We start from the raw sequence: 27,312 nt of genomic DNA, 5'->3' as shown, positions 1-27,312 counted from the left end.
GGGGAGTATCAAAAAAAGTAAAACCTTGATTTAACATTTTATCTAAGGGAAATCATTTCCCTACACCATTCTGTTTCATTGTACTTCTGTATCCATAGAAGGTCCTGGAAACAAAGCCTAGCAGATAACAATGGTCCACAGTGCATGTTCCTGTAATCAACCTCTGCCAGCAACCTAGCTTAGCCTCTTGGACACAATTAAGTTTCCAAAAGTGTGAGTAGGTCATTACAGTAATTCCAACAGCATGTCATTAAGGTATGCCTCACTTGAAACCTCAAAGAGTTGGCACACTAGGTTCCACTGTGAAAGCACACTCGACAACTGAAATCGGAAATCCATGCTTAGAACTGACTCCAGGAATACATAACAAATGGACCTATAATTGCATTGGTTCCCGCAGGTTACACAGATACATATTCTCACTTCATTGCAATTGTTCTTACAAAACCTTAGCTCCCAATGCTGGAAGAAAAACAAAATCTAAATGAAATAAAACATGTAAAAGATATATACAACTACTTTTAACAGTGAGGGGGTTCTTAGGACCTCAGCACACAAGGCAGGTGGGGTGGACAATAGTATCTTCCTGATCTTGAAAGAAGACAGAGAATTTACTCACCTACAGGATGTGCCTTTGCCCATTTCTAGTTAATCCATTCACTACATTCCTCATTACACATCTATCCACCGTTTAAATTTATTTTGTTATGACAACTGTGCAATTTCAAACCTGAATTTTTGCAATTGTACAATTTTTAAAAAGTGACATGGGCACACTATGGATGACAAAATGGGAAGAAGGGCTATCGCTCCCCATTCAATTGTCTGCAGACAGCCCAAATCAGATTTCCCTTTAAAAAAGAAATTGTGCAATTGCAGAATTTCAAAGGTTTGAAATTAATTACAGCAAGGATATATTTACCAGTCCTTTCTGTGCCTAATGAGTAATGGCAGCAGGAGCATCAAGGGACAGAAAATGAGTGCCCAACATCAGAAATTTGACTGAAAATGTGCAAATCTACCACTTTACGTCTCATGCAAAAATACTTGTTTCTAAGCGCAGGTAGACGAGTTGACTCCAGCCAGTCTTTCAAATCATCCCATTTCTACATCAACAACATAGCACAACCCAAAAACATTCTTGGTGTTTTAGGCCTGTTCTTGGGGTTATTTGGGGCCCTGATTCAGAACATTGCATTGGATAGACTGCATCAGCTCTAAGATATGGTCGTCGTGGGTTGCTGTGAGTTTTCCGGGCTGTGTGGCCATGTTCCAGAAGCATTCTCTCCTGACTTTTGCCCACATCTATGGCAGGCATGGAACCCCGGTGGCGAAGTGTGTTAAAGCACTGAGCTGCTGAACTTGGAGACCGAAAGGTCATAGGTTCAAATCCTGGGAGCCTTAATACAAATTAACGCTCATGCCACTGGGCAGCTATTAATGTTTGGATAGGATGCTAATAAAGATTCCAAATCCAACTTGCCTAACAGCAGAGCCAAAACCCCCGATAGACAATTACTATTATTGATTTACTATTTATATACTAAAGTTAAAGCACTGAGCTGCTGAACTTGCAGACCGAAAGGTCGCAGGTTCAAATCCTGGGAGCGGAGTGAGCGCCCGCTGTTAGCTCAAGCTCCTGCCAACCTAGCAGTTCGAAAACATGCCAATGTGAGTAGATCAATGGTGGGAAGGTAATGGCACTCCATGCAGTCATGCCTATGGCCACATGACCTTGGAGGTGTCTACAGCTTAGAAATGGAGATGAGCACCAACCCCCAGTCAGACATGACTGGACTTAACGTCAGGGAAAACCTTTACCAATCAACAGACCCAGTCTTTTGAACTTAAACACGCCCATCTGTATTTTAGAATGTGTTTATGAATGTTGATGTAAGCTAATAATTTTTAATCTGATTTATAATGTACTGTACAGTTTTTATATGTGTGTTTTAATGTAAGCCGCCCTGAGTCCCCTGTTGGGTGAGAAGGGCGGGATATAAATGTTGTAATAAAAAAATACATAAGAATCTCAGGGGCAACCCACAAAATGGGTCCTGTGTCATTTGATGGGATCTGTGGAATTGCATCTGAAAAGCGTAAACAGAGGCCACCCTCCATGTGGTGAGGTCCTTATATACTTGAATCACCATGTATTGAAGCCTGGGATAATTCAATACTATATTCATTTAACATTTAAATTACTAATATCTGATCATCTGATGAACTAGTGTTCTAGATTGCATACTAATACTGTAAGGCCCCAGTGGCATGGACAAGCCTTCAAGTTGTGGCAACTCATTTGAACTCTTCATAATCTACTCACAACTTTGTCCTTTACAAATTCTTAAATATAAAGAAACTTAAGTGACCATGCAGGCTCCGTGGAAATTCTCTCTGTTCACACACCATAACACTCTGGTCAAGGAAACCCTATGTACTTCACTTCCCAAGTCCACCTGGAAAGTTATTTGGAAGAACTCCATGGACATAATTAGTGAAGGGGGTGCATTCTTCCCATATGAAGAACAGTGCTGTGCAAGAACCAATATGACATAGATAGACCTTTTGCTTTTTATAATACTGTTTCCAGGTTATTATTTAGAAAGTTAAAATTTATTTTTCACCATAAAAAGACAAATATTTAAATATTTACAAGTATACACACTTTGAGGCAGGAGATGAAGACAAAGAAGGAGTGACCAAAGTCATCAAGATATGAAATGTGGGCATGATAACAGTACCATTTCAGCAGTAATTCCAGTCAGGAGGGACACTTATGAAAATTGGTTGCATTCAATGTGTAGAAAGCACTTAGATGAAACTGGGACAGTAAATTCTCAAAACTGCAAATTGTGTGGGTATGTGTCAAAAACATATGTTATATCCATTGTTTATGGTGGCTTCCAATATGAAATTTTGACTTCCACTCTTTTAATTTCATAAAATCCACTATTAGTCTCCATGTCAAAAGCTAGTCTGATAATTCTTCCCTCCTGCAAGTGTTTAAAAATTTGATCTCAATATCCTTTACAAAAGGGCAGATCAAAGCATCTAGGAAAGTCATTTTCTTTTTTAAAAATAATTAAAACTATATAACCACTGAATAAAGGTTCAAGATACATTTGGGTCATCCCCCAACTTTGTCAAAACAAACAAATACATTCAGATTCACTCCTTGGGCATACAAAATATAGTGATTAGCCGTAATTTTGTCCCAATTATAGCCTTCGTAAATTCTGTTTGCTTTTTTTGGAACCAGGAATGGCTTCGATTTTGGAGGATGGTTTCACAGGCTTCCCGCTTGTGCAGTCCTTGGCACTATGGTAGGAACATAAGCACTTTGTGCAAAAGTCAAAGCCGCAACCTTCACGGATGCATGTGGCTCTTTGGAGATGGGGCTGATACTTGGCAGGAGAGCCACAAAGATAACAGGCCTTCAGGCTTTCCGTATTTTTCAGTGTCTTTGCAAACTGTTGAGACAGAAAACATTGGTAGCTAGATCAAAATGAAGTCCTAAAACCATGTTTTGCCAATCTATAATGAAATCTCAACTGTCCTCTACTTTGAATATCAGTTCTGAACATGAAATCACATCATGGCAAGCAGTTTAAAATACCGCATTTCTTCAATTGTAAGACACCATTGAGTTCAGGCTATGGCGCAAGCTGGTGAGCAGCCAGCTGAGACCAATCACTCTGACCAAGAGGTCATGAGTTCGAGGCCAGCTCGGAGCCTGCATTTGTCTTGTCTTTGTTCTATGTCAAGGCATTGAATGTTTGCCTATGTGTTTAATGTGATCCGCCCCGAGTCCCCTTCGGGGTGAGAAGGGCGGAATATAAATGCTGTAAATAAATAAATAAATAAATTTCAGTATCACCACCACCAAAAATACATAAGATACACCTGTGATTCTAAGACACACCCCATTTTAGGGATGTTTATACAGGCAAAAAGTGTGTCTTAGAACTGAAGAAATACAGTACTGTATTCTCAAACCTAGTCTGACAAAATCTTATATAATTGCAATGACATGACACCATTGCATCTGAAATTACTGCCATTAATCTGCCAGCCCCCCAAACAATATAATCGGAAATTAAAGCAAATGTTACCTCAGAAAACAGTGTGTAGCGGCTGAAAGGGGAAGAGCTTGAGTTACTTCGGTTGTTTGTCTTCAATCTGGATGTTTTTTCCAAAACATTGTTTGATGCACTTCCTAGTTTCTGAACATGACTAAATACTTCTCGGTGAAGAGCATGTTGTCTTGTATCCATCAATTTGGAGGATGCAGCATTATTACTCTGATGAGAGAAAAGAGAGTGTTTAGGATATTCTGTGTTAAAATAAAGAAAGACTACATTAATATGCTATTATCCGTTAAGCTTGGAATATCTAACCCATCTGAACTCACTCCTGTATTCAGAGGAACAACAGATGAATTTTGGAATTGACGTGGCATCAGATCTGGGCTGCACCCAAAAAAGAACAGTCTGTCCAGAAGAATTATTCATGACACCTAGCATATTTCTAATATCCAATATTTATATGCTGATATTTTGAAAACACTTTAAAGTGACTTGACAAATTCAACTAGAGTTCACATGTGTAACTTTTAATCTTCTGACTCAAAGATGGGCCTTTTGGAACCAATATATCTGAGAGACCATTATTTGCATGCACTACAGTTTTTAAAGAAATCAGCCTTTTTTCAAAGGCAGATGGTTATAAAGGAAAGATTCTACTTAATCCTAGCTTAATATTTCCTTTTTAATTGTGACATTGGTTTTAATCTTTTAGATTACAATATTAATTTTCTGAAACTTGAACTGGCAACTTGCTAAAGGCCTGGCAATATTTATTCCCCATCCTATATAAAAGAAATTACTAAAATAAAATTACAGCCTTAAACTGTTCCAGGTCCCCAAAAGGAAAAAAGAAAATAAAGAAACTTACCAAAGTGAGTGTTAGTGCTTTGTTGTACATCTCTAAAGCCCAGTTATCATCCTGTATAATTTTCTTCCAGGTTGTGCTGACTTTAGCCACACTGTTGTGAAAACAAACACGAGTTATATTCAGAAGGTAACATCAATTTTTATGGCTTATGACAGTATATGTATACTGCATATGAAAGAACATACAGTAGAGTCTCATTTATCCAAGCCTCGTTTATCAAAGCCCTTTTTGTAGTCAATGTTTTCAATATATCGAGATATTTTGGTGCTAAATTCATAAATACAGTAATTACAACGTAACATTACTGCGTATTGAACTACTTTTTATGTCAAATTTGTTGTATAACATGATGTTTTGATGCTTAATTTGTAAAATCATAACCTAATTTGATGTTTAATAGGCTTTTCCTTAATCCCTCCTTATTATCCAAGATATTTGCTTATCCAAGCTTCTGCCGGCCCGTTTAGCTTGGATAAGCGAGACTCTACTGTAACTCTACTGATACTTTCAAAAAACCATTGGTAGATTTCTTCTGTTATGACACAAAAATAAGCTACAACAATGTTTTCTGTTCCCTTTTTGGGCTCATCAATACATCTATTCTTAAAATTAAGGAATTGGCAGGTTTTAGAAGTCTCCCCGTGTACTTAAAACAAAATTGAAGTGGAACAGGTTCCTACTCTATACTAAAAAACATTGTTTAAATGAAAACAAAAAAGCTATAGAACTCCTCATATATAATATCTAAAAGCATAAGCACTTCTCCATCAATGCCATCACAGCTTAACTACAATGAAAGCCATTTTAAATATCCATTAAATTATCATTAAGATTTTAGCATTGCTTGCAAATGTATGGGACAAGAACAATGTGAAGTAAATAAAAATGAACCTGCTGTTCTTTAAATGGGTCTGCAAATCTTCACATAAACTGTGTACAATTACTTTGGAAACAACTTCCCAAAATACAGCATGATTTTCCTCATGCAGTATTTTTACACAAGGAAATTGAGTATTCCAGACAGGAGCTTTAAAACACCTTTATAATTAATACATCTTAGAGTATGATCACATTTTCAAGGACATACATTAATTTTACTCACTTTATCAAGTCCATATAATCAAGGTATCTCAAGATGTTTGCTAGTAAATGTCGGAACCTCCTATGGAATAATTCACCAAGAATGTCCAACTGATCTAATCCCATGCTTTTGCCAATTAGATTTGTAAATTGCATGCTTTGCCTGGAAACCACCTTATCTAAGACTAGAGCCCATGACTTGGGATTTCTTCTACTTGTTTTTTTCAAAGTCGAACAGACAAGTTCCTCAAAACGGAGAACTGGAAGAACATTCTTTCTTTGACTGAAACTGTGGTTTGGTGAAACATTGATATTTCCTGCCAACAGTGTACTGTCTTCATGTTCAGTCAGTTCATGCTGATAGCCTAACAAGGAGGAATAGCCACTGTCCTCATGACCACTGTCATTGGCACTTCCAACATGCCTCCTTGATACTTGTTGGTTTTCTTTGTTGTGTATTGGCTTTTCTTCACTTCTGCTACTAACAATTTTAGGACTTTCATGATACAAGTTACTATGTGAAATTCTTTCCGTAGTATAATCGTGAAAAAATTCATCATAATCAGCAGTACAGAGCTCTTCTGATTTGGTCTCTCTGGCAGCTGGTTTCAATGGTGACGGTCCACAACGAACATGGTAACAATTAAGATCACGTTTCATTTTCAGTGCTTATGTTGGATTTTTAAAAATGTCTGCTTTGTACCCTAAAAACAAAACAAAAATAAGGCATTAATTAGCATTGAGCGAGTACAGTGATTGCTAGAGAAAACAATTTAAATATTTGGGGTTTTCTCGCCTGGAATTGTTACTAAAGGGTCATCTATAAATACAGTATTTCAAAAACCAAGTCAGATGAACCCAAATTGAATGTTCCTCTACTGCAATACTTTGAAATAATCATTTATTAGAGATTTGTAAACTGAGGCTATTGCAGGACAGGAATACAGTTGTGACAGATTTCCTGTACTGGTTATAGCTGAGGCTCCTTCCAACTTTATAATCAAACCATAGGAAATTGGGGTTCCCTATTCTGCAGTGAGGTCCCCTGGAATGCCATCAAGGGCTTTCTTTCACCCCATGAATGCTGCTAGGAAAGGTAAGGCAAAGAAAGCAAAGTCTAATTTATACAAGTAGATCTGAGTTCATGTCCTTTTGTTTCCTACAAAACTGATTTAAAGGGTGTATCACAGCACTTCAGAGTGTAAGAGAGAGAGATGAGTTCAGCTCTTCTCATTCCACTAATGGAAGCCTTTTGATTAGAACAGTGGTTCTCAACCTGTGAGTCCCCAGGTGTTTTGGCTCAGGGAGGTGGCCGAGGCTGTTAGGAACGGTGCGAGTTGGAATCCAAAACACCTGGAAGGCCAAAGTTTGCCTATGCCTGCTTTAATATCTTAATATTGGCCAGTTTACCAGCTGTTAGAGGATTTCTTGGAGTTGAAGGCCAAACATCTGGGAACCCAAAGGGTGAGAACCACTGGATTAGAAATGAATGAATTAATATATGCCTCATCAAGGATAGCATTAGTCTACAATAGGTCCTTAGGGGCCCCTGGTGGCACAGTGTGTTAAAGCGCTGAGCTGCTGAACTTGCAGACCGAAAGGTGCCAGGTTCAAATCCTGGGAGCAGAATGAGCGCCCGCTGTTAGCCCCAGCTCCTGCCAACCTAGCAGTTTGAAAACATGCAAATGTGAGTAGATCAATAGGTACCGCTCCGGTGGGAAGGTAACAGCGCTCCATGCAGTCATGACAGCCACATGACCTTGGAGGTGTCTAAGGACAACGCCGGCTCTTCGGCTTAGAAATGGAGATGAGCACTAACCCCCAGAGTCGGTCACGACTGGACTTAACATCAGGGGAAACCTTTACCTTTTACAGTAGGTCCTTAGTGCTTTATGGGGCTTGGTTTCAGCCTCCCCTCCCCAATAGATAAACAAGTCCTCTTATAGGCACTGATATGGTAAAATGGTGCCCCTTACACTAAATGGCAAAAACTAGGTTGCTCTGGGGATTTTTTGGAGGGGAATATTTTCAGCTCATGGATCTGTAGAAATTGAGGATTGACTGTATTTCTTAAGTGAATGCATAAACTTAGAAGGGGAGAAAAGAAGCTAGATGCCATTTGGGGCAGGAATGTATATAGATTGCACAAAAAATTATTATACAGAAAGTATATTCACTGAATAAACATATTTAGTTAACAATGTTCAGAGGCAGGACTTAAAGCATATAAACAACCCTCAAATAATATAAGACAATGAACTGAATACAGCAGAGGACTGAATATACTGATGAAATGTGGGTATAAATCTCCCCTTAAAATATGCAAGTTTTTTTCTGGAAAGGCAGGCAGAAACTAGATGGTGATCTAATAATGGATCTCTGGGTGATTTGCAACCATGCCCAGTTAGTAAATGGCCAGGAGTTTCTGATCCCCCAAATGTTCAATATAGTAAGGATTAAAAATTACCCTGCCCCCCCAAATTTAAAAAAGAAATGGGCTTTCTGTATGACTTTTAAACAGAGGCTGGATGGCCATCTGTTCGGAGTGCTTTGAATGCGATTTTCCTGTTTCTTGGCAGAGGGTTGGATTGGATGGCCCATGAGGTCTCTTCCAACTCTATGATTCTATGAGTGGCCAGGCTCAGGTCATGAGGACAAGCTCCTATGCAAGCCATGTGCTCAGACAGTCATGTTTCTTAATGCTCTCCACTTCAGCCAACAATGTGACTTGGAAGATCTCAGCGATATGGGGGGGGATAAAAGAAATCTCACAAACCATCTACTGCAAAGGGCGAGGAACAAAAATCTGTGTAACACCACTCCTATACACACATATCTATATATATAAAAGAGTGATGGCATCACAGCAGCGGACAAAACAACAAAAGTAAACACCCCACAACCTCGAAAATTGACAGCACAACCCCTCATCCATGCCTCTAGGTTGATACAACAAAAATAAAAGAAAAATAAAGTCCTAATTAGAGGGAGAGGAATAATTGTTTTTATCCAATTGCTGCCAGTTAGAAGGCTAAGCTCCGCTCACTTGGTCTCCTAGCAACCCACTCAGCCTAGGGGACCCTTTACCTTATCTACCACCAATTCCTCAATACTTTATTTCCCATACCACCATACTTTGCCACAGCAACGCGTGGCCGGGCACAGCTAGTAATATTTATATATACACACACACCCCTCTCTCTATATATATAGAGAGAGCATATATACTATATACACCACTTTCCCCACATTCTCCCCCCAGTTTAGACATTTCCTTATTTGCTGGGGAGGAGCCCCTCTTCCAATCTGACAGGAGGGGGGAAGGTGAGAGAGATCGAAGCGCGGGTGGCAGGGAAAGGGGTCAGAGAGAAGCCCGCGCATTTACTTCCAGGCCACGCAGGGGAAGGGCAAACCACACTTTAAATACTGAATATCCCTTGGGCTTTATTAAAATGGCAGCTCGGGCCCTTCCCTCGCAAAACTACTGGAGAGCCTGAGGGGCCAGATAAGGGGAGATCTGGGGAAGGGGGCACCACCCTCTCCTTCCCCAAAGGCAACACAATCCACTGAAGTCTCTCGCAAATTGGTATACATTTTCTTACAAAAAGAATCATAATATGTAGTTTAGCACAACTCCCTCCTCCCGCCAATATTAAGAGATTAAAGAAGGCCTGGGCCAACTTGGGCCCTCCCTCCAGGTGTTTTGGACTCCAACTCCCACCATTCCTAACAGCCTCAGGCCCCTTCCTTTCCCCCCTCAGCCGCATAAACAGAAGAGTTTCTCCCTTCTCCCTTTACATATTGCTATTTCTCAAGCCAAATGCACATATCCATTTATGCCAGGCGCCTTTTTCCTGCCCTGAGGCCAAGAGGCGGGAGAGAGAGAGAGCACAAGGGTTTCTCCCGCCGGCGGGACTCGCCTCCAGTGGTGGCGGCTGGGCTTCCTTTGAGAAATATAAATAAGAGAGAGCTCTAGGATTTTTCTCCTACCCTGTTAAATTCTCTCCCTTCCCCCTCAACCCATCCCCACAGCGCTCTCTCTCGTGGCCGGCCTCTCTCCCACCCGAAACCCGCGCCCAGCCTGAGGGTCCCTCTTCGGCCGCCCACCTATTACTCCTCGCCTCCCTCCAACTCGGCCTGGCTACCTGGCACTGCTCCTTTCCTTCTCTTTTTCTCCTCACGCGGTTCCTTCCTTCCCAGGCGCTCGACAAGCCTCTTGTTCCCTTTCTTTTTTCCCCGCCGAGTCCCTTCAGAGCACTTTTGAATCTGGTATCCAAAACCCAGCCACCCAATTGGAAGGAGCTCTCCAAGGCCAGCTGCCAATGAAGAAGCAAAGAGGGGCGCGGCAGCCAATCAAGGCGCGCGCGCCGCCGGGGGAGGGAGGAGCTTCAGTAGAAGGGGGATTTTTCGTTTCCCTCCTCAAATTATCTCCTCAGCGGCTATAGGGAGATTTAAAGGGTGAAGAGCGCGAGGGCGGAGAGTGGGAGGGGAGACTGACGCTGGAAAGCCGGCTGGCGCGCGCGCTCACTCGCATCTCATCTCGTGAGTCTGAAGCGAGGACGTGTATTTATGCAGCCGAACGCGGGAGAGGCTGCGGAGCTCGCGCTCTTCTCTCCGGCTCGTTGGATTGGATGGTGGAGCCCCGCGCTCCATGCTGAATTGCGAGACAGAGAGAAAGAGCGCGCGCGCAGAGGCAGGGAGGGTCCCCAACCCCCCCCCCCCCCCCACACACACACACACAGATTAAACAACTGTCGCTTGATTTGACTGCCTGGGGCAGGCTCGAGGCGGTATCGTTTTTCTCTGCTCGCCTCGCTCCAAAGCATTTATTTCCCTGTGTTGTCGAAGGCTTTCATGGCCGGAATATCACTAGGGCCCCTTCCACACAGCTGAAAGAAATTCCACATTATTTGCTTTGAATATACGGCAGAGTGGACTCAGATAACTCAGTTCAAAGCAGATATTGTGGGATTTTCTGCCTTGATATTCTGGGTTATATGGCTGCGTGGAAGGGCCCTAGGTTGCTGTGAGCTTGCCGGGCTGTATGGCCATGTTCCAGAAGCATTCTCTCCTGACTTTTCGCCTGCATCAATGGCAGACATCCTTAGAGGTGATGAGGTCTATTGGAAACTAGGCAAGTGGGGTTTATATATCTGGAATGTTCTGGGTAGGAGAAAGAATGGTGTGAATGTTTCAATTGATTAGCATTGAATAGCCTTTCAGATTCAAGATCAGCCTGGGGGGATCCTATGTTGGGAGGTGTTAGCTGGCCCTGATTGATTCATGTCTGGAATTCCAAACACAAATCTAAAAAGAAAAAAAAAGCTAAATTCAGTAAGGCACAAGAGGGATCCTCTCACCTCTGCAGGAGTCTACCCTATACTATGAAGTTGCGGACAAGTTTACATAGGGACCACCAAACATAGCATTGCCCTGGCATGAATCAAGGAGCATGAAAGGCACTGCAGACTAATTCAACCAAAGACGTTCACCATAGCAGAGCACTTGATTATCCAACCTGGACACAGCATATTATTTGAGAACACAGAATGCTGGACCACGCTAACATCCGCCATGTCAGTCTATACAGAGAAGCCATTAAAATCCACAAGCATGTGGACAGTTTCAACAGAAAGGAGGAAACCATGAAAATAAACAAAATCTGGCTACCAGTATTAAAAACTCTAAAATCGGGACAGTAAATAAAGAACAAATCCAGAATACAGGGGAATTCCTAACAAGAAACAATCAGGGCCAGCTAATCATCTCCCAACACAGGATTCCCCCAAGGCAGGAAGCATCCAAGCTCTGAGGCTTTAAGGCTATTCAATGCTGATTAAGGTGATCAATTGCAACATTCACACTTGCCTCAAACAAAAGTTCTTTCTCCCACCCTGGGCATTCCACAGATATATAAACCCAACTTGACTAGTTTCCAACAAACCTCACAACCTCTGAGGCTGCCTGGGTGAAAGGTCAGGAGAGAATGCTTCTGGAACATGGCCATACAGCCCGAAAACTCACAGCAACCCATTTATTTTCTCTTTATCAGCCTTTTAAAATTCATACTTCAAAGACCGAACTTTTGAAGGTGCCCATCAGATTTAAATGAAACATTGCATCATTAGGACTGTGATGCCTTCAATAGTACAGAAAACATTCCACTTGTGAAAGAGTAAAGTATTCGGGTGTAGATTTGAGTTCTGGGGATCAGGATTTTAACCCCCTTCATCTACACTGTAGAGTTGAATGCAGTCTGGTGCCACTTGAAGTGCCATGGGCGTTGTCGTTTTGTAAGGTCTTTCACCTTCTCTGCTGGTGTCTCATAGCCTTGAGCCATAGCAGTTAAAGAGGTGTCAAACTGCATTCATTCTACAGTATAGATGCGCCCTGAATCAGAGGAACCTTGGGGGAGTCACACACACTCAGCCGCAGAGAAAGCAAAGCCAAACCCACTCTGAACAAATCTTGCCAAGAAACCTGTAAACATGTTGAACATGCAAATTAAAAACCAGCCTGTGTGTGTGCGTGTGTATATATATGTTGGAGATCCACATGTTCATAACAAAGATATCCCACTGAATTGAGTGTGGATTCCTGATGCTCCAGCAGTGAAGATTGGGTTTTTGTATTATTTCCTCCTGAAGCATTGTGGGGTAAGCAAAGCAAAGTTTTGAGTTCATGGAATTGCAGCTCAGCTACCATTTTATATGGCTGAGGAACTCTGCCTGGATGTACCTTACAAATAATAGGTGTATGAAGAATGTGCATCAATAGTCTTTCATTTATGTTCTAAGGTACAATGAAACTCCCACTTGAAATAAACATCATTCCTTCTGTTTCCAGTGGTAGCTGTGTTCTGCCTAAATCAATCTTGGAGCATACTGAAGATTTAATAAGTTTTATGTAGCACACACTTTTGCTGATTACAAGAAGGAGGTGCTTCACACACATTCTGCATTCATGATCTGGCTACAATCGGCAGCTTGAGTTTTTACCCCTTCAAGCCCAAGAAGGCAACAGTGAGACAGCTTAATGGATTTTTATTCACCTTCTTTGCTTTGGAATCTGGTTCTTCTAGGTCCTATTGTTCAAGAAGGGACACCTGGATGTCCTGGGGGGTTGTAGGGTTCCTCCCTTAGTAATACATACTATTTCTCAAAAAGACTGACTTTTTTCTTATGCAAAACACCATGGGGCCCTGCTGGCATATGGTACATGATCAGAAGAGGAAGTACCATTGACTTGTTGAGTGTTTTTAGGTCATTATGGCAGATCTAAGGCCAAGCTATCCTGGGATTTGATAAGATTGATTCAGTGGAGGATTGTGATTGTCTTAACCCATTGTCCAAGTCTGTTTTCAGATCATCTGGCACAGTAACAAATGATTGAACCTATGATTTTTGTTACATTGTATTTTTTTGTGCTTGAACCTTCTGGACTGAAACAAATTGTTAGTTCTAGCTAAGCAGTACTCATTGAATCCCAATAACTTTTGCAGTTGTTGACTTAATATGTTACATTCATTCAGTGGCTAACACAGGAGCTGTGCTAGATGACACCAACAGGCCTAATGCACCATTCTGTTTTTAAAGTAATCACACAGTAACTGTGGGGAACCTAGAAGCAGCCCAGTTCCAAGTCTCTCTTGCATTCCTCAGCAGCTAATAGAGTGACACACATGGAGTCACACAGTACAGTGATTGTTCTTTGTAGCCACTGGTAGCCTTGCAGTGTGCCTACAAGTCATTTCTGACTTTATACCGTAGTGCCCATACCTATCACAACGTTTTCTTGGCAAGATTCACAGAGGGTTTATCTTCCTTTAAGGTAAAGTGGGCATTGAACCCTGATCTCCAGAGTCATAGTCCCAATATTCAAACCTTTACATCAAGCTGGCTCCCGTTCTTAGACTCATCCTATTTTAATCTGACTGATCTCCACTGCAGAATTAATGCAGCTTGACACCACTTTAACTGCTATGACGCAATACTACCAGAGTGATGGTGCCTCACCAAACTACAAACCCCAGGATTCCTTCCATAGCATTGAGCCATGGCAGTTAAAGTGATGTCAAGTTACATTAAATCTGCAGAGGAGATGAACCTCTAGTTTTAAAGGAATCTCCATACCCTGACAAATAATTTTGTTCCAACTACCTCCAAATGCATGGTTCTCTCTTGTCAAAGGCAAGTGGTCTGTATCATACAGACACAAAAATCATACAAGCAGGATTAGAAATAATACCATCTTAAACTTTTTCCACTCACAACCCCTTTCCACTTGAGAAAAATGTTTACATGACCCTGGGTATAAGTACAAAAACCAAATGTTTACTAAAATAAATCAGCATTTGTAAGGCTGATTTTATTTTTTGTGGAGTATATCTGAAGCATTTCCTGCAAAGTTCATTATAAGCACTGCATGTTGTTAGTAATAAATGTGTGTAAATAAATGGTGTTCAGAAAATTTCTCTTCCACTTTCAAAACAGCTCTTACTGTCAGGAAGCTGTTCCTGGCATTTTGATAGAGTCTTTCTTGTAACTTGAATTCACCACTTCAATGTTACTGTCTTAAAACACAAGAAAACTAACTCACTCTATCTTCCATGTGATGACCCTTTTGATGTTTGTAGATAGGTGTTATACCACTTTAATATTCTTTCCAGGCTAACCATGCCCAGCTAATTTTATATTCCTCATTGGGTTTGGTTTCCAGATCTTAGCCATGCTGGTGGCTTTTCTTTGGACAAGCTGCAGCTTGTAAATATCCTCCTTAAACTCTAGTATTCCAAACTGGACAAAGTACTCCTGGAAGAGTGTGATCAAAGCAAAAAATGGGTGCAATTATGTCCTATGATATAAACATGTGCATTTTTTGATACTCCATCTTACTGTTTACTCATTCGGTTTGTGGTCTGTCAAATAGAGTACTCAACAAGCTATGCTTGTCCTTTTCTTTTGTATAAAATCTAGGAGAGAATGTGGAAGAGAATAAAGTCCAAAATAATCAATTTGTTGCTTCTGCCATTTGAAAAATGAAATTGTCAACTAAGTAATTTGTTGGACATTACATTTCTGGAATAAATTGAGTTTAGAGTGATATCAGGGTACTTGAAATCACTCCTTAGTATTCTCTTTCTCTGGAATGTTTGGTAACCTTTTACAGGAAAACATTGTTTGTTGTGTCCCTTGCCTTTGGTTTTTGACCCAAGTACCCTCAACTTGCCATTTATGTATGATATTGCCCCTCCCTTCCTGTTTGGACATCCTTTTGATCAGGTTATATCTCTCAGTTGCTATACTCTTGTTCTGAGTCACAGTGTGCCATGTTTTTTTGATGCCTATTAAATCGTATCTTCTTTCCTGTGTTCAAATTCATCCAACTTATTTTGTATTGTGTGCATTCATAGGAAATCGTACATAAGCTTGCTTCAACTAATTTCTTATTGTTTTTGCCTATCCATTGGTGGATTCAATTCAAATTGATGCTTTTGTCCAAAATGACTGGGAGCAGAAGTTGTTTGGAATTTTAGTGAGGTTTTTCAGATTTTTGAATGCCAGTATTTGTATATACAGGTATAACATATATTGGAGATGGGGACCAAGTCTAAACATAAAATGTATCTATATTTCTCATACACATGATCTGAAGACAATTTTATACATACTATTTTTTAAAATAATTTTCTGCATGAAAACAGGTTTTTGTACACTGAGCTATCAGAAAGCAAAGATGTTACTATCTCAGCCATCCATGTGGATGGAATTTGGAGAAGGGTTACTCAATCTGTACGGCCAACAAGGAAGACAAAGCCTTTTTTGAACAACAGGAATGATGTTATTGAGCATGAATGATCAAACATTACCCTTTCCAAATAGATAAAAATGAAAAGTTGTTTCTGGCCTTTTTTTCACACATTACTATTACAGACCTGGAATAGAATCTATGAAGCATTATTTATACATGAAACTAGCCAGATTTACTTGTAGATTTGCACCAGCAGCTTATTTAATTTCATCTATTGACTGGCATCCATATCAGAATGTATGACCATATGATGTGTTCCCCCTGTTTTGATGGGCATGCTCCTGACTCTTATCAATATTTATAAATATTTTCTCAGGCATATTGTTAGTATCAGCAGACCACCCGGAGCCTCTGGTGGCCTAGGGGATAAAAGCCTTGTGACTTAAAGGTTGGGTTGCTGACCTGAAGGCTGCCAGGTTCAAATCCCACCCGGGGAGAGCGCGGATGAGCTCCCTCTATCAGCTCCAGCTCCATGCGAGGACATGAGTGAAGCCTCCCACAAGGATGGTAAAACATCAAAACATCCGGGCATCCCCTGGGCAACGTCCTTGCAGATGGCCAATTCTCTCACTCCAGAAGCAACTCCGGTTGCTCCTGACACGGGGGGGGGGAGGCAGATCACCCTAGTTAGATAAGGGCTTCTTCCTAATTCCCTGGTTGTACCATCCTATGGTACACAGGAGAGTAAAGAATCAAGCGCCAAAATGCACATATGCTAGAATACATGGAAATTTAAGCATGAATATGCCATCACTTCAAAATCTTTTGGTGGTTTTCCATTCAGGCTCTGACAACGTTGTTTATAATTTTTTCATAGAACTTCATATATATTGTTTGCTTAATTTTACAAACAGAATAGTTAACACTGAATAAAATACAGCAGTTAAACAAAAATCCCTGATGTTCGTCAAACTGTTCCTTTAGGACAGGTGTGAACCATAACTCCCATTAGCCTTAGATAATCAAACCAATAAGGAATTATAATTGGTAAGATGTTACTCTGGAAGTTTTTTTGGCTAAAGAGCAAGATATAAATGCTTTAAATAAATAAAATATCTATAGGCACAGTAATCTAACCACTGTGGAGCCACATGTTTTGGGTTTCTTTTATATGTAAGCAGCAAACACAAGCAAGTTCTCTGCCCTTAGGAGCACAGTTTTAAAACAGACATCAGTATTTTGAGCAGCAAACAGGCAGGATTGTGAAGTAATTTCTAGAAAACTACACTCTTATCGACCTTACTTCCGGGTAAAATACTTAGGATATTCTTGTACATTATCTACAAGAAAAATGTAATTAGATTGTTTTATTTTGAGACCTGAGCCATCTTTAGAATTAAGGTAAAATTTAAACATAGCTTCTATAAAGTAGGAAGTCAAGCCAAAATTAATTTCAAATCAAAAGAACCAAGTAAATAAATGACCACAAAGTTTTTTCATGACCACATGATTTTCATGTTTGTTAAGTTATAATTTAAAGTCTCAACTTTCATTCTGCCATTGATTTCCAACTAGGGCTACTTATTTCATATCTTGATAATATTCACAGACCTCATCCGTTCAGCAAGAATAACCACTTGGTGCCTTTCATATGCTTTAGTCTACAATTCCACAGCCTCCTAACTTTGGCTGAGTTGACTGTGGCTTATCTAACTTGAAGTCAAACCCTAAATATGTTGTCAAAGGCTTTCATGGCCGGGATCACAGGGTCTGAAACGTGGCTATACTGCCCGGAAAACACACAACATCCCTGAAACCCTAAATATCTTCATACACTAAAGTGCATGATGAAGTAATCTGACTGCAGCTGTTTTGAAGTGTTTATTAGCTTTGGGACATTCAAATAACACCATCAACATGGATCTACTCTTTGATCCTGCTAGCAGAAAAAAAGGGGGTGGGTTCAGAGTATTATGGAAGCACACTTAAATTAACAAATCTCTCAAGGTCATCTCCATTTTTCTAAATATTGTAAATCATTGCACAAGTTTTCAAACTTTGTAAAGAATTATGAATAGTTCTTTAGATATTTATGAAACATTGCAGGAGTGAGAAGAGGGATTCTTCATTATTTTAGGCATGAATAAACTTCCCCACTCTGAGCACCCTAGCAGGGAAGGAGGTTAGTCCATCATGGGAGAAAAATAGCAGCAAAGACACAAGAAAAACAACAGAATAAATATTTAGCATTATATCAAACTTTCTTGGTAGCCTGGGTTAGCAAATGTCAGCAGATCAGCAGGCCCTTCTGAGGCAGCATTGGTACTCTCCCCTCTATAATGACCCTTGATTTAACCCTGGGTCAAAATCTATACTTTTACTACCTAAGTCTGCCCTCAGCATTGTTATTGCCCTGAATATGGATGGAACTTAACTTTTGCCAAAAAGACATTCTCACTGATATGAGAAGGGGTAACTAATTGTTTTAAGCTTCCGCCTCCTCTTGCAGTCCCCTTATGCTTTCTCAAAATCAGATGTGTTTAGTTGGGACATTACCCAGAACAAGGGAAGAGAAGATAGTCAGTAACAACTCTTAGGATCCCCTCACTGTATCAATAGCCTTCTGTAAACAGAAGGAACTCTCTGATTCACATGATAATATGTCTAGATTTGTTTTTAATTATGAAGAATAAGCATTTGAAAGTTGACAAATTCTTGATTTTCCACCAGTCTTTGAAAGATGCAGTGCCACTGCTGATTCAGAAGTGGAAACCAGAATTATTTTAAAGCACTGATCTGTTTAACATCTTGCAGCTTAAACAGTATTTTTCTTTCAGAATAAACGTCCCCCTTCAAACAGCGACTTGGGAATAATTGTAATGTAATTGTAACTATTTTACTGCAAAATCAGATAGTTTCAAACAGTACAATGCAGAAATAGAGCTTGGGTGCATTTTCATACCTGTTGTGCAGGACAAGAGCTAGGTCACCTTAGCCTAGTTAGATCACTTTCCGAAATAACTTCCATCACAGCCTCAAAGTCAGCATATTCTCCCAGGGCTTGTATCATTTCATCTAGAAGTTCTTCCCCCAACATGAATTGTTCGATATGATGTACTGATCTACTTATTCTATGGTCAGTGACCCGATCCTGGGGGAAGTTGTAGGTTCTGATTTTCTCAGATCTTCCTTTGGTGCCAGTCTAAGCAAAAGAAAAAGGAAAAACGACATTTTCCACATAGTGCAATATCTAGGCTGAATATTGAGATATCAAAATTTCTCCTTGCTCAAAGTTGTATATGTATAATTTCATGGAAACAGTTTAACACAACAAAAATACAGACAGCCCTTAACATATGTCAGATAAGGAAGCAAAGCAGAAGCCATAAATGTGCAAGGCAATCCCTTTTCCCTTGTATAACTTGCAATGCAAAATGCTCCCCACACTTACAAAAATAGCAGGTCAGGCAAATCTGTCTCTCAGCAATAAAAGAACTCAGCAAAATCATCACACAAGGTTTCTGTTCTTCCATTCCAACAAAGTTAAGGGGTCTTTTTTACATCACTGTGCTTTGGAGAACCATATTTTCATGATGTGCTTTGTGTTCATCCCGTTAATGCTCCCCCTCACGTACCTAATCTTCACAGGTCTCAACACCCACCCACCCCCCAATTGCATCATCTTGATCTAACACTTCTTTATTATGTTACAGGTAGTTCCCACATAGGAATTCATACTCATTCTTCAATCTGAAGCCATAATATTGAGGAAGAATAAAATAGATATTACCTGAATCTTTCTGGCAGTTTCTCTCTTCCTTGACTCATCTTCAAGCTTCATATTGTACAGTTTGGCACGAAGGATCTGAATAGCCTTTGCTTTATTTTTTATTTGAGACCGTTCTTGTTGACATTCAGACACCACACCTAGAGCAGGTACAAGGCAAAATAAAGGAAACAGATATATCAAATGGATAACATAAACAAAACTTTCACTGAGACGCATTTTAAGAAGAACACAAATATTAATACCAGCTGTGGGAGTTTACTTCCAGTTTAACTTGCACAGCACTACAGCTCACCCTCCCAAAAAGAAAGAAAACAAAAGAAAAAGAAAGAAAAAGAAAGAAAGAAAAGACAGAAGCCCTTATCAGTTACTCCAATGCATTAAATACAGCCATAAAAATTAGTTATTTCTTTATACAGCAATGTGAGTACGGTAAGATCCCCATATCTGCAGAAGATAGTTTCCCAGCCAGATCAATTATTATTTGATACTGTGGGTATTATTGACCACTTTTAAATCACTTGACTTCTGATCCTAGTCTATCATAGAAGTATACTAGAAGACCCAAAGATTCCCAAAGAGTTATTTTCTCTAGGATTTTGCTAAGCCCCCCAGTGTGCCTATATGGGAAGCATATCATAGAATTACACTGGAAAACCTGAAAATTCCTAGACAGCCAATTTTCTCCAGGGATTAGTAAATGAAACCTTGGAAATGGGGTCTTACTGTACTTTATTTCTGCAGTGTATAGAGAAGGACACTTTATTTTATTGGGGGGGGGGGGGGGAGTTGAAAGAGGAAAACAATTTCCCTCGTTTTTGCTGGTTATTCCCCTACCCCACTTCCCATATCATGTGATGGTTGTTTCAATTACAGGGACATGGGTGGGGGGAATAACAGGAAAACAGGAGGATATTGTTTTACTACTTCAAGCCACCGTCCACCCCACAGAATGAAGTATCCTCCTCTAGCACCCCTAGTGGCCTCCGCCCAGATAATGGAACAGTACCTATTTTTTATAGGAAATGTTTACAAACAATTGAAACAAAATGTAATTTACCTGTGGGAATATGTAATATGCGTACAGCACTATCAGTGGTATTTACATGTTGACCACCAGCTCCACTGGCTCGTTTAGTTTCAATACGTAACTCTTTAGGATTAATTGTCAGGTTTATCTACAAAAGAAAAACAGGACACATTTTGTTTAATTTAATTGCACAATACATTTTCACTTAACAATCATGGGCATTTCGCAAAAATCAGGCTTCAACCTTTAAACTTGGTAAGAGCATATCAGGGGTGGAAGATCTGAGTAGCAATTTCTTGTTAACAACATTATACCTTTGACCTTTTGAGTCTCAAGTAAGAGAAAATATAAATAATAATAACAATAATACCTCATTTGGTTGTGGCAATATTGCTACAGTCATTGTGCTGGTATGAATGCGACCTTGCTTCTCTGTTTTAGGTACTCGCTGAACACGATGCACTCCTCCTTCAAACTTCATTTGCCTATAGGCTTCATGGCCTGCTATTGCGGCAGATGCGTATCTCAATCCACCTTAAGACAAAATGAAAAAAATTGTAGGATAACCACAGGACACTGGTAACCACATACTAACTGTAATCACACCAGTTGAAAGCCCATCCAATCAGTCCTACTTCAAAGCTTTTATCTTCAAAGCTTTTTTATTTATTTCATGTTGAGAAGATGACTAGGTTTATGTAAAAAAAACCATGAATACTGAATTAATTCCATTAAGACAAATGGTTTTACAAAACCACATGCCCTTAGATCTTCTGTTCGCCACTAAAGGAGGAATGTGTGCATTAACAGGCAAGAAATACTGAATAAAGATAGATGATCTGGCCCAGCCTTTAGACACTCTCATGACTAAACAGAAAATAGTTGCAAGTGCAGAGTTGTGATATCATTATACTGTAAAAGGGCAAGATGAGGGTTTATCTATGCAGTGTATAGAAAGTATGGGGAGAATAGATTTTTTAGTAGAAAGCTAGTTGCTTAATATTAAGGAGAAAGATGCTAGATAATAAATAACAGACCAATGAGCAATAATGTTGGAACAGCCTACCGATTCACATGATATTGCAAATATACATATCTTTAATATTAGGATACCAAATCTAATGTTCCCTGAATAGAAATAGTTCATTAGTTTAGAAAGGTTACTGGAAATTAAACTATTTTGAAGACAGGGACTGAACCAATTGTTGCAGAAGTATCCATCTCGCTAAGACTTGTCCATGTTTTCTTGTGTTACAACATGGAACTGAAATGGATGAAGTGGTAATTATTATGTGTAATAATAATTATACACAGCCTTAGAGCAACTAGGATTTAGTGATTTGAGCAACACAGTTCAAATCCCCATTCAGCCATGAACGTTCGACAACATGAGGATGCAATTCAACAAGTGCCAGATGAATTTTATTTACATAAAACCTATGCCACACCTCTATAATATTGACTGTCTTGTGGGCATCTAATTAAATCTTTTTCAATTCTAGAATTAAACACAAGTTGTAACAGAACAAACTGGAAAAGACAAAGGAGGAGATACTTCTGTGAGTCACATTATATATTATATTTACGTGACCAATGCACACTCTTTTGGCTAAATTACCTTGCCAAAATAGGATGTGCATTAGATTTGTAAAATGTAGTACAGCAAAACAAAAAACTACAGTAAAGTAAAAGGTGACGTGTCCTCAGGAAAGCAGCCCTGGCAGTTAAGAGGCAGCAGCAATAAGGAGGCCTGTAGATATAATTCACCTACACACTAAACACACAGAAAACCATTTTCTTCTGCTGTCCTTCTCCTTCTTCCATGATGGACAGGAGCTACACCCTGGCTCTCACCTTCACCAATATGGCTTTGACAAGCTCCTCCTCCCATCCCAGGCCCCTCCCGGCTGCTTGGGCCCTGTTCAAGCCCAGGCCTGGGGGAGGGGGGTGTCCCCTCCTACTTCCCACTGACTTTGGCAGCTTCCACCTCCCCACAACCAAGCCCTGGGTGTATGCCCTTTCATTCTCATATTTCTTCATTGGCAGGTTATTATAAGAGACATGTGTTATAGGATTGGTAGGAGGAGGGAGGGCAGATAGCATGTGAGTCTCTGGGTCAGGCACAGGGAGCAGGAGGAGGGAGGAAAGAGCTGCAGGAAAGGAAGGAGGACAAGAGCAGTAGGAAAGGGCTATGGCAACTGCTCTTTTGTAGCAGCCTTGGTGGGGTCTGTCTGTTCTTGTCACTTTTAAGCTCAGATCTACCCCATCCCTCCTCCCATTTCTGACATCCCACCCACCCACCTCAACAGCAGGAGGAATGAGCTGCAACACTTAAGTATTGTCATCCTGTTCTTTCTCCTAGAGGAGGATGGGAGGAGATTTTTTAAAATTTTGCAACAACAGTCTATTATGCAGATCCTGCACTTTTAACCTGTGCAAATGTTGATCGTATAAACACCAGATATTGCTATCTAAGAAACCAAACTGTAATGTTTATATTAGCAGTATGTGTTTTCTATCAATAAAATAGGGAGATAATCTGAGTCACTCACCTATGTCACTGGGTGCATATTCCAAAATGTCAAAATTCCAGTTTTTATATGCAGCATATTGTTGATACATATCAAACATCTCTGCTGTAAATAGCATTGCTTCTTGCCCTCCAACTCCAGAAGTCACTTCCATTATAAGATCACTTTCATCTGTTTCTTCTGAAGGGATTAAATGCAGCATTATCTGCAAAATGCAAAAAAACAAAAAAAACAAAAAAAACAAAAAACAAACAAACAATGCTTTCTTGTATTTTTAAAAAAGCCTTAATTAATCTCATCATAACGCATATCTGGCTAGAAAAGCTTATATAGTGACATAAACTGGCAAACAAAAATACCTGTTCTATGTTGGTATTTGTTTCTAAGACTAAACAATATAAATTTCCCAATCTGACCATAAATAAAAGTAGATATCATTCAATCTTCTATTATCTGAGTGATCCTACATGCATATGTTTATGCTGTAACAATTACTTATGATATTGAGAAGGCTAAATTGATTAAAGTTTAATATGTTTTCCTACTCTGTTTAATAAACTTATTCTTGTTGTTTTAAACATGCCTCCAGCTCTCTATCAAGCTTGAACTGAAGTAAGGCTACACAAATTATTTGCATTCAAGTTGTTTCTGACTTAACTGTAGACCCAAAATGAGTCTATCATAGGATTTTCTGGGGCTGAGAACATGTGACTTGCATAAGGTCACCAAGGAGGTTTTCAGGCCTGAGTAGGATACCTGGGCATCAGAATTTCAGTCCAATGCTCAAAATATTCTCCTGATTCCCAAGTGACAAACCTAAAGAATTCACACAACAAAGCAGCCTCAAATCCACATTTAAGGAGTCACCCTGAAACAGTGTAACCCAATACAGCAAGGAAATAATTGGGCAGGGTAGGTGGCAGGATTCTCAGGTGTTCGGAGTTTTGGAGCCAGCCTGGGCAAATGGTAGGATATTTTCACACTTTCTGATATAATTTATGATCTTTGCTTAAGTAGATCCCAAAACCAATTCACAAAATACAGATACTCCTCCATTAAAGAAGCAGAAGCATTGCTTCTCTAACAGAAAATACTGATAGCAGACGCAAAACTAGCATTTATTTATTTATTTACAGTATTTATATTCCGCCCTTCTCACCCCGAAGGGGACTCAGGGCGGATCACATTATACATATAAGGCAAACATTCAATGCCTTTAACATAGAACAAAGACAAGACAAACACAGGCTCCGAGCTGGCCTCGAACTCATGACCTCTTGGTCAGAGTAATTTGTTGCAGCTGGCTGGCTGCTCACCAGCCTGTGCCACAGCCCGGGCATTGAAAGAATAAGGAGAGGTTCTTATACCACAAAAAAAAATAGCAATTCCAACATGCTTCAATAAGAGCTCTGACAACTAAGTAAGCTGTCAGAATTTTAAAACCATCTAAAAACTATCTCTTCCGGCAGGCATACCCAGCCAGTTTTAAGCATGAATTTTAAACTCATGTCCTGTGTTGTAATCTCTGTCCTGTATATTTGATATGTGTTTTCATAGAAATACATTTCAATATGTGTATTTAAGGCGTTTTGCAATGTCTGTGTGTTTTAATTGTACTGTGACCCACCTTGAGCCATGAGGAGAGGCGGGTAAGAAATAAAATCATTATTCTTATTACCATTCTTATTATTAAACTCTTTTATCCCAAATTAAAAGCAGGTATGTCAAAAATGAAACAAGAAGATCAGGTACATGAACAAAACATTTTGAACATTTTACAGACTTGAAAACATCTTTCAGTCTGCACTGAGGGAAGGTTTCTTTCACCAGTCTGCACTTTTCTATTTTGGTAGCCAAATTCTTCAAGATTCACGTTTTTAAAAATCATGTATTTGGGGGGGGGGGGCAGGCTTTTCTGCTTTCCCCTATTTTCACTGTTCTGATGATCATGCATACTTTATAAGATACTCTATAGAGGCAGTTGCTATTCACTTTGTATGTTGAAGGCAAGATGACAGCTACAATACAACCAGTTTGAGCAGAATCATATTTTACAGGTCAATCTTCATTGAATGGTTTTCTGCAGATATACTTCTGTGTTTCCCAAGTCCTCCTTTACCTGCCAGTGCCTATGCTGTTAAAAGATGCCCAGCTAAACAGAGAGCAAGCAGGATAAGTGACGCAAAGTTTCTGATCTTGCAGTATAACACATGCCACCATATTTTAAAACATAGCATTCAAAGCAGCATACCTGACGTTTCAACTCTGCTATCTCTTCCTGACAAAAGACAATTTCTGTTTCTGCAAGTTTTCGCAAATCTTCATTTTCATCTAGAGAAAAAATATTTTAGTAGTATCATCGTATCATATTTATAGGAATTGTAGAAAAATGTAAGTGCAACACAAGTTACATTTTTGGCACATGGTCAGTCCAATAGACACAAAACAGAAAAGGAGTGAATATAGAAATAAATATTCAGGGACTTGTGTTGTCGAAGGATTTCATGGCCAGAATCACTGGGCTGCTGTGAGTTTTCCAGGATGTATGGCCATGTTCCAGAAGCATTCTCTCCTGGTGCTTCAGCCAGAGGAAAAGTGTTCTTACCATACATCAAGGGAACCACTGACTGCATAGGGAAGCTGATGAAGAAACACAACATGCAAACTATCTACACACCCACAAAGAAAAACCAACAAATGCTATGTTCAGCAAATAACAAGAGGAATCCCCTCACCTCTACAGGAGTCTACCCTATACCATGCAATTATGGAGAAGTATACAAAGGGACCACCAAACACAGCATTGCCCAAACGTGAATCAAGAAACATGAAAGGCACTGCAGACTAATTCAACCAGGGAAGTCAGCCATAGTAGAGCTTATGATGGACCAACCTGGAAACAGCATATCACTTGAGAACACATAAATGCTGGACCACGCTAACAATCACCATGTCAGACTACACATATAAGCCATTGAAATCCACAAGCATGTGGGCAATTTGAAAAGAAAGGAGGAAACCATGAAAATGAACAAAATCTGGCTACCAGTATTTAAAAAAACCCCTCTAAAATCAGGACAGTAAATAAAGAACAACAAGCAAAGGACAGGAGAATTCCAGACATGAAACAATCAAGGTCAGTTAACACCTCCTAATAAGGGATCCCCCCAGGCAGAACACTGCCAGGCTTTGAAGCTGCAAGGCTAGTCAATGCTAATCATGGTGATCAACTGCAACATTCACACTTGCCTCAAACAGACAAGAGTACTTTCTCCCACCCTGGACATTCCACAGATATATAAGCCCCACTTGCGTAGATTCCAACAGACCTCACAACCTCTGAGGATGCCTGCCATAGATGTGGGCCAAACGTCAAGAGAGAATGCTTCTGGAACATGGCCATACAACCCGGAAAACTCACAGCAACCCACTGATTCCGGCCTTCGACAGCACACAGGATCTGGAACTTTTAAATCCTGAGTTTATATCCTGCGTTTCTTTGTCAAGAGTGGGATTCAGGGGATTTTTAGATATTTGGGGTTGTAGCACACCTTCTTGTATGCTGCCGTGAGTCTCTTTATCAGGAGATGAATGAGACAAAAATAAAGTCAACCAAGCAAGAACGCAGCACTGAGCAGAGAGGCGAAAGCGCCCTCCTCACCTTCCCGGGCCAGGCGCTCGGTGTCGCCCAGCTCCTCCTCCTTCCTCCGCAGGCGGCGGGCCAGAGCAGCCAGCGCCGAACCTCCGCGGCGCGCCCCTGCCTCCTGCCTTTGCTCCTCCTCCTGCTGCTGATCCAGGAAGCGTTGGAGCGCCGGCAGCGCGAAGAGGTCCTGAAGGCCCGGCTGGCTGCAGAACAGGCGCCGCGTAGACTTCGGCTTCCGCCATCGCGCCAGAGAACGAGCGAAGCCCAGGCACCGCAACGAACTCCGCGCTAGACCGAACACCATTCCTAGAAGGGACTAACTTCCGCTTCCGGTCACGAGTCAAACCGGAAGCAGACGGTAGACGTCCCTTTATACTCCATATAGAGTCAAAGGGCTAAAAAAACAAAACGGAAAACACACAGTTCCGGTTCCCATTTGAAGAGGGGAAGAACCAAATACATATGCCGCGGAGAACCAAATAAAATAATACTAACAGTAATATAGTACGCCTTGGACATTTTATGTGTTCAGTTG

The 27,312-nt window shown here is 40.3% G+C and overlaps 1 protein-coding gene across 5 annotated transcripts; it reads right to left on the bottom strand.

The window, feature by feature from the left end:
• Positions 1–2,594: 2,594 nt before the first annotated feature.
• mtrf1l (mitochondrial translation release factor 1 like) lies at positions 2,595–27,126 on the bottom strand. 5 transcript variants are annotated; one of them, XM_016999112.2, is made up of 8 exons: positions 26,796–27,126; positions 25,386–25,465; positions 23,156–23,339; positions 20,974–21,137; positions 20,634–20,751; positions 19,577–19,713; positions 18,749–18,988; positions 6,603–6,740 (listed from the first exon to the last, which is right to left on the bottom strand). In XM_016999112.2, exons 1-7 carry the CDS (start codon positions 27,079–27,081, stop codon positions 18,773–18,775), a joined length of 1,185 nt encoding a protein of 394 aa, XP_016854601.1. In that variant the 5' UTR covers positions 27,082–27,126; the 3' UTR covers positions 6,603–6,740; positions 18,749–18,772. The 5 variants fall into 5 exon arrangements, with proteins under 5 accessions (XP_016854603.1, XP_016854605.1, XP_003215828.1 ...); XM_003215800.4 differs by lacking the exon at positions 6,603–6,740 and having other exon boundaries at positions 17,655–18,988; XM_016999114.2 differs by lacking the exons at positions 19,577–19,713; positions 20,634–20,751; positions 20,974–21,137; ... (1 more) ...; positions 25,386–25,465; positions 26,796–27,126 and adding exons at positions 2,595–3,473; positions 4,116–4,304; positions 4,957–5,047 and having other exon boundaries at positions 6,059–6,740; positions 18,749–18,886.
• Positions 27,127–27,312: the final 186 nt, after the last annotated feature.

The sequence above is a fragment of the Anolis carolinensis genome, chromosome 1 (genome assembly GCF_035594765.1).
Source record: "Anolis carolinensis isolate JA03-04 chromosome 1, rAnoCar3.1.pri, whole genome shotgun sequence".
Classification (NCBI taxonomy): Eukaryota; Metazoa; Chordata; class Lepidosauria; order Squamata; family Dactyloidae; genus Anolis; species Anolis carolinensis.
This window is presented reverse-complemented; position numbering and strand designations above follow the sequence as displayed.

Bases quoted from the DNA above. Each gene is read 5' to 3' on its own strand.
- mtrf1l (XM_016999112.2), bottom strand. From the start codon at position 27,081: ATGGTGTTCGGTCTAGCGCGGAGTTCGTTGCGGTGCCTGGGCTTCGCT. The intron at 21,138-23,155 runs GTGAGTGACTCA...TTTTGTCTTAAG, and splicing joins ATATGCACCCAGTGACATAG to GTGGATTGAGATACGCATCT. The intron at 19,714-20,633 runs GTAAATTACATT...TACCTGCTCTAG, and splicing joins CATATTACATATTCCCACAG to GTGTGGTGTCTGAATGTCAA.